The sequence below is a fragment of the Ruditapes philippinarum genome, unplaced genomic scaffold (genome assembly GCF_026571515.1).
Source record: "Ruditapes philippinarum isolate M1 unplaced genomic scaffold, ASM2657151v2 ctg21380_1_1_1_1, whole genome shotgun sequence".
NCBI classification, from domain to species: domain Eukaryota; kingdom Metazoa; phylum Mollusca; class Bivalvia; order Venerida; family Veneridae; genus Ruditapes; species Ruditapes philippinarum.
Window position 1 is genome coordinate 4,658 of NW_026865009.1, and position 8,206 is coordinate 12,863.

The window sequence follows — 8,206 nt, forward strand, 5'->3', positions numbered from 1 at the left end:
AACCATTTTGTTCGCTTTAAACAAGTGTGCAACCATTTTGTTCGCTTTAACCAAGTGTGCAACCATTTTATTTGCTTTAAACAAGTGTGCAACCATTTCGTTCGCTTTAACCATGTGTGCAACCATTTCATTTGCTTTAACCAAGTGTGCAACCATTTCAAGTCCTGCTCGTTGAAAGTAGTAATAATAAAATAAAGCTATCGAATCTAAAATGATTACAGATATTTACCGAGCAACCTCGTTTTGGGAGACGAAGAATTTTGTTGTTGCTAAGAGGTATTGCTGTATTTCTAAAGAGGTTAAATTTACTGTGAAGTGATTCTGTTGTTATAATTAGTTTATTTCTCTAAAGAATTTCGCTCAGCAGAAGTTGCACTAAAGAAAGATATTTGTAAAACACTTTCTTACAAAGTTGGCATGATGACAGAAAGAACAGGATACGTGTATATATAAAAACCTTTTAAGATATATAATTAACTGCTAGCACATGCATGCAGCATCTCGTCTTATCTCGGTGAATTATAAAACAAGGCCCCTGCTGTTTTACAGTCAACAGGTATGGAAAGCCATGGCTGTCTTATATTAATATTTTTTAATTAATTTAACCATGTGGATTATATTTAAGTTTACTTCCACTATACATGAATTGAAAAGACCCTTTTATAAACCGGAAGCCATTATATTAATCCATAGTTACAATATATGAAACAATACCGTCAGTGCATGAAATCCAAGTAGCTATATATAAGTTAAGTTTCTCAATATATGATACCATTTCTTCAATATATGGTACCAAAGTAAATATATGTGGAACGAGATATCTTTATATGAATCCTTAATGTAGTCACTTGTCAAATCTAAAAAAATATGCATATGTATTATACCTTCAATACCTTTGTCAAATCAGAACACATGAAACTGAAACAGAAAGCTAGTTAACTCTGCTTTAATGATATGGGATATTCAAATATATAAAATAACATACAAACCTTCTTACCTGGGCAAAACTTGAACGACTGTTATAAATTTTCATTTTCTCGGCCGCCATTTTGACAAGTGTGCAACCATTTCGTTAGCTTTAAACAAGTGTGCGACCATTTCGTCGCTTTAGACAAGTGTGCAACCATTTCGTTCGCTTTAACCAAGTGTGCAACCATTTCAAGTCCTGCTATCGAATTTAAAATGATTACAGATATTTACCGAGCAACCTCGTTTTGGGTGACGAAGAATTTTGTTGTTGCTAAGAGGTATTGCTGTATTTCTAAAGAGGTAAAATTTACTGTGGCAGTGATTCTATTGTTATAATTAGTTTATTTCTCTAAAGAATTTCGCTCAGCAAAAGTTGCACTAAAGAAAGATATTTGTAAAACACTTTCTTACAAAGTTGGCATGATGACAGAAACAACAGGATACGTGTATATATAAAAACCTTTTAAGATATAAAATTAATTGCTAGCACATGCATGCAGCATCTCGTCTGATCTCGGTGAATTATAAAACAAGGCCCCTGCTGTTTTACAGTCAACAGGTATGGAAAGCCATGACTGTCTTATATTGTTATTTTTCAATTAATTTAACCATGTGGATTATATATAATAGAGAAGATAAGAATCCCTAAAGAAAGCCCAACACGGCAAAACTGAAACTGTTGCAAGCTCGGATTGATTGAGCCTGTTCATGGGCGGTACTGTCAAGTGCAAACTACCGTCCACGCCCCCTAGCACCGGCTTAAGCAGAATTCAACATTTAACATGAACTGGTACAATTTTGAATTTTGAAACATCCGCAGATGTGCTCATATGGCAGTTATCATGGAACCTTCAATGTGACACGCACTTGCTATTACATAAAAAGCGGCATATGGTCCCCAAGTAAAAAAATGCTTGTGCCCTAAACGAGAAAACAACAGTATTCAAGTGAGGAATACTTGAACCACCCAACAAGAAAAAAAGCCGAATAGAAAAAACTAAATTACCACAAGCACAACACTTATGTCGTGCTGAACGATCTTCAAGGATCGTAATTATAACAAATAAGTTCACTTCCACTATACATGAATTGAAAAGATCTTTTTATGACCCGGAAGTCATTATATTAATCCACAGTTAAAATATACCGTCAGTGCATGAAATCCAAGTAGCTTTATATAAATTCATTTTCTCAATATATGATACCAATTCTTCAATATATTGTACCAAAGTAGCTATATATATGGAACCAGATATCCTTATTTGAATCCTAAATGTTTGTATGTAGTTAATGCTTAATGAGGGTCCTACCGCCCTTTCGGGCACAAAATGCAGCTTTCGCTGTCGGGTACGGACCCCGGACATGTCACCAGTTATGCCCTTAAAGAGTTAATTTTGAAGCACAAAGTGGTGATAATTTACCTCCATGCAATTTCCACGTAGTATTAGCCAAAGATATGAATTTTGAGCCAAAAGTAGGTCACTGTCTACATATTACTTCAATTTATATTGAAATTATACTCTCGTGATTTCCAAAAAAAAGCGGTGTTAAACTGCCAATAAACACTGGTTATGGACTACAGAATCGAGCTAGAAAAGGGAAAGAAGAAATGGAAACCAATTTAGAGCAAGTGAAAAATCTAACTATTCAGTTAACAGAGCATACAGATCAATTAGAAAAACACTTTGAAAATCTAAGCGATCAGATTCATTTACAAAATGACCAGTTAACTAAAAGTTACTCGAAGCTAAAAATCGAAATGATAGGCAAAAGTGAAAGGGAGAAAAACTGGACAAGAAATCAAGTGGCAAAAACTTACGGGCCTAGTGAATGAACAAACTGATCTGCTACATCAGAACTTTTCAGAGATAAAAAATGAACTCAAAGATGGGAGAGAAGAATTTCGAAGCCAATTTAGAAATGATGAATGCAACACTTGATGACAAAATCCGAACAAAACTAAGCAAACTGGACGAAAAAATCACAAATAATGTTAAAGATATGAGGGAAGTGTCTGCAAAAATTGATGGCAAATTCCAAACAAAACTGAGCAAACTGGACGAAATAATCACAAATAATGTAAAAGATATGAACGAAGTGTCTGTAAAAAGTCACACCACGGAGAAGTTGATAAGTACCCAGCAGAAAGAAATAGAAGCTTTAAAAGAAACTCAAGTTAAACTTTTAAATGTTTTAATTTCTGCAAACTTAGTGAATTATAAATGTCTACCGAACTGGAAAACATATTAATCGTATTGTTATTTGTATGTTGATGAGTTTAAAACGTTCAGTGAAGCACGTGCCCATTGTAAGTGTCTAGGAGCAACCGTGTCTGACATTGAAAATGAAGCTGAGAATACTGGTATCGTGAGTTTTATTGGTAAACGGGGTGAGTGGATCGGTTATTTTGACGAGAAGGAGGAGGGTACTTGGATATCAGAAAGAACTGGTCAACTTGCATCATTCACGTAAGTATATTTGATATAAATCTGATCCCTCGAAAGCATTAATCACAAAATAATTACATGGAAATTACAAACTCAGTTTGATTGAGTCTTTACATGAGGGGTAATGAATAAGTGCATTATCCCTCACGGCCCCTAGCACCGGCTTTAGCAGTACTCAATCTTATTTATATTTAAATAACGAGTTGATTTTAATATTTGTTAATTATTTTACTTGTATTTTTTTCCTTTTACTGTGTTACTATTTTTTCCTTAGTAATGATTTTTCTTATAGATACATGTGTAGCAAAAAATATCTACGATATGATTAATGATATTAAATAGAGTCACGTTATAAATAGGGTACTTATAATGAAATTTCTTGCAGTCAGTCATAGACACGGTATATAAAGGTGACCGCTTATTATAACTCATACGTCACGTACATTAATATCGGTGTAGTTTCTGACGTCCTTACGATGACGGTATCTTTGGAAACTATTGAGTGAATTGTTTCTGTGACAACGAATAAAATAAAACATAACATGTCTACAGCATTCTGTAGATTTTATCTTTTAGTATATTTTTTACATAATGGACATATGCTCTTTTTGAAAAGACTGAAAATATCAAACAAAAGCCTTTTCATCATTACTAGTGATGACCTGTTTATCAAAACAATTAAGCATTAAATGTCAAACTGAATATGAACTTTATTTTGTCATTTAATACGTAATTGCACTCGGAAGTCGCGATATCGATTCATCGTCTACTCTCAGCGGTCGATACGAGAATATAAAACGATTCGAAGTTATGAAAATTGATTCCATAAAAGGAGTCCTTAGAAGTTATTAAATATTACTTTAGCATTTTAGCATACTAAATAAAATTTGATCCGAAATATGGCCGATAGAGTTTAAACAGGACTTTATACTTCTGAAAGGTTTAAAATTTGGCATGATGGCACTTAAATTGTTTTCTTGTGAATCATACACTAAATGGTCTACCTATAAAATGCACTGTTTCTATATTCACCTTTATTTTCTCAACTTTGCTAAACCATATGATAAAGAAATCACTTGTCATGTAGAAAATGTTGCCGGAAGCGACGATAGCTTCTAAGTTGAAAGTTCTGATCCATTTTCACATTGTATGTATTTGATAAGAAGTTTGTTCGTTTTGTGTATGTTCTGCAAAAAATAAGTTTAAACCTAGTTGTAAATACCATTCTATATACTAACACACGTGCTAGTTTGTTAGTGAATTTCATGACCAATATGCAACATCAAACTTGAAAATAAAAAAGAAAATTTATTTTTATAAAAGTAAATATTGTTTATATTTTCAGAAAGTTTCATACCGGTCAACCCGATGGAGGTACTCGTCAGAATTGTGTTGTGATCGATGGCTTTTCACGTGCATGGTATGACCGGCCATGTGACACAAGATACAGATTTCTTTGTAAAAAAGATGCCAAGATAGATTTTAAGTTGTGAACATCAGTATATACATGTATGTTTGATTTAAGGCTAATTGATCCTTTTGGTAATTAAAATGCTTGCTTTGTTTACATTATTGTACAATTTTAACTTGTATGTGTCAGTTTATATCATTGTAAAAGTTTAGGGTATTACCACCCTAACGGGCACTTTAAGGAACTGAAAAAATTATATCATAGGTCAGATATAGACCTTAAAGTACACCTGTATGCAAAATTTAAACAAACTTTACAGTACGGAAATCGAGTTATGGCCACTTTTATGAACTAAAGCTAGGGAGTATGAGGGCCCTTTTTCAGAAATGAGTAACCATTAAATAATCAGCAATAACATTCTAATGAAAAACATTTCCCCATTAATTTTTAGTAAGAAACAAAAAGTACTATTCAGCTAACAATCAACATAAACAAAATTATGGTTTCTACTCAAAATTTATAATATATGTATAAAAATGTTACCCTACCCCGACCATTTTTAACACGTGTTTGACCATTTTCCTACTTAGGGAGCCTAATTTTAAAAAAATCCTTCAAATTTTCCCAAATAAGTGCCTGATTTCAAAGTTAAAAAGTATATTGGTTCATCTTGTAAAATATTAAATACTTTTACCGTCTAGTTTTGATTTTATTACACTTTGAAAATATCAGTTACCATATTTATTACTAGATTTAGCATTATTTAGCCAATAAATAGCTATATAAATTAGATAATAAAAATTAAACACTTTTTTATCCACAATGGATGGAGAGATACATAAATAATGTTAAAAGAAAAAAAAAAGAAAGAGAAAAACGTTGACCCATCTGAGGTTTGAACCCATAGTCCTTAGTTTCATTGTAGTTAACAGTAGTTCTAGCCTATTTGAATACTCTTCAAAGCGGGAGGTAAGGCATTAGGATGGTAATACCTTAACTTGTATAACTATATCTTTGCATGTTCATTCATTTTCAGTCCATAATAATGTTCAATTATATTTCCCTTTGATTTGTGATGAGTAAATCTTTTTCATTTTCTACCGTTTATATTTTTAAAATCAACTAAAGTATTAAATAAAATGTACATGTATAAGTTTTATCAATAAATGAATATGGATGGTGAAATAGTGAAAATTCCATTTAACAAGGCCTGTGCTTCGCGTTTGTTTTCTCAGTGCTTTAATATTTAAGTTAAAGCGACGTAGAAAAGGGACATAATTCTGCTATTTAAATGCATTTAATTTTTCAGTTAAAAGAACCCATTTGTAACACGCTTTATAGGAATAAAGATATAAAATCAGGGTTTTGTTATGTGTTATTATTAAACTATAGTATGAAATACACTCATAATTTTTTTTTGTAAATTATTAATTTTTAACAACATACATATGATTGGCTTTATTCTCAATTGAAAAAGTTAATTATAAGCTTGCTCACTGCAGGATAAAAAAGTAATAATTATAATTTCGAAATTATTTGTGGACTTTGTCAAAGAAAAAAGAAATCGAGATATGAATCTCTTCGGTTTAGCTGAGATTCATTTTTCACGGCAAACTTGGTACAAGTTTTCATAATCAGGATGTCACGGAAATTATCCAAAAACTATTGTATGAAAATGTTTGCTCCATTTTGTATTGGATTTTGTTTTCACCCTTGTGAACCATCCATATTTTAAAGGTTTGCCTCGCAACACTGTAAAAGTAATAGCCTAATTAATAAGGCTTGAACTGCTTGACCCATTTAACATACTGTAGTTTCCCGAAAAATTTAAATTTGGCATGATGAAAGAGAAAACACAATATATTTATCAAACGAAACATATCAAACAAAACCAAAAAAACAACAAAAACACCTAGCATGTTTATATGCATTGATAAGCTTATCAAAAGCACCTGCATGCAGCATCTCGTCTTAACTCGGAATTATTGTTTGGCAAGCTTTTATATAAAGGATACAGCTAAACAACCAGCTGTTTTACAGTCAACATGTATGGAAAGCCATGGCTGTCTTATATTGTTCTTTTTCAATTAATTTAAACATGTGGATTATATATAAGTTCACTTCCACTATACATGAATTGAAAAGATCTTCTTATCAACCGGAAGTGCCACAGTTACAATATATGAAACCATACCGTCAGTGCATAAAACCCAAGTAGCTATATGTAGGTTAATTTTCTCAATATATGATACCATTTCTTCAATATGGTACCAAAGTAGCTATGTAGGGAACCAGATATCTATATATGAATCCGAAATATCTATAAATTAATTGAATTTATAATATAGGAAACCTTTATTTCAAGGTGAGGGAATTAAAGTAGCAATGAATAAGTTGATTACCACATTATATGATTCCAGTTCTTCTATAAATGGTACAAAAGTAGCAATGTAGTACACCAGATGTCTTAATATGGAACCGAATTATCAGTATATAAATTTACTTTTACAATGTATGAAAGCATTAACTCAATGCATTGAACCGAAGAAACAGTATATTATAGTTGATTTTTACATTGCACTAATAGCAAGTTTTCATTACATTGTACATGGAATTAAAGTAGCCATCAGATGTACTTATATGAAAATGAACTATCAATATAATTATTTTATTATATACTTATAAATGAAATATTGAGAAATATTGATGAATTTAAATGCGTATTTATATTTTTCTTATTTTCACTGTAAAAATTTATTTTTCACTGCAGTGAAATATATTTTCCGTATTTTCACTGGTATCTTGCCGGATAACTTTCTTGTTAAATCAGTCAATGCACAAAATTAAAAGGGAATTCTTCCTATTCATGAGGTTAAAAAAGACAAAAAGTATATAATAAACAGAAATTCAAGATTTTTTTCTATTAATACATGATTCATTTTCATCTTGCGGTATGAAAATTTTCATATTTCACTTGTGGCCACTCGTGAAATATTTATTTTCATATCACTCGATGAAAATAAATCCTGTATTTATAGAAGAAACTTGAATATCATCTATATATTAATTCAATTACAATTTACGAAAGCATTACAGTAGTATAGGGGTCTCTTTGGCATCACGACTGCGCATGCGCGACGCCATATTGGATTCTATATTTAGAATGACATCATCGTTCTTTTTTTAGAATGTGATCATGCGTCTATTTTAAGAAATCTATTTTTAATATCCCGGATGTATACGGAGCTGACTCGTATACCCGATCTTAGGGCTTGAATCGCGGACATTGTAGGTCAGGTCCTCGCCACGAAAAGATAATTAATTATGGGAAAAAAAGAAAATTTTTTAAATAGATAGTCTTAAAATTTATAAAAATTTT

General features: G+C 31.6%; 1 protein-coding gene across 1 annotated transcript; it reads left to right on the forward strand.

Annotated features, from left to right (window-relative positions):
* The first annotated feature begins 2,856 nt into the window (after positions 1-2,856).
* LOC132727541 (tetranectin-like) lies at positions 2,857-4,909 on the forward strand. Its single transcript, XM_060713080.1, has 3 exons — positions 2,857-3,144; positions 3,247-3,437; positions 4,762-4,909. The coding sequence occupies exons 1-3, from the start codon at positions 2,857-2,859 to the stop codon at positions 4,907-4,909; spliced, it is 627 nt and encodes a 208-aa protein (XP_060569063.1).
* Positions 4,910-8,206: the final 3,297 nt, after the last annotated feature.

Excerpts from the sequence above, each read along its gene's own strand:
- LOC132727541 (XM_060713080.1), top strand. The coding sequence starts at position 2,857 with ATGGGAGAGAAGAATTTCGAAGCCAATTTAGAAATGATGAATGCAACA. Across the intron at positions 3,145-3,246 it reads AAGCTTTAAAAGAAACTCAA|TTTAAAACGTTCAGTGAAGC; the intron begins GTTAAACTTTTA and ends TATGTTGATGAG. Across the intron at positions 3,438-4,761 it reads GGTCAACTTGCATCATTCAC|AAAGTTTCATACCGGTCAAC; the intron begins GTAAGTATATTT and ends TTATATTTTCAG.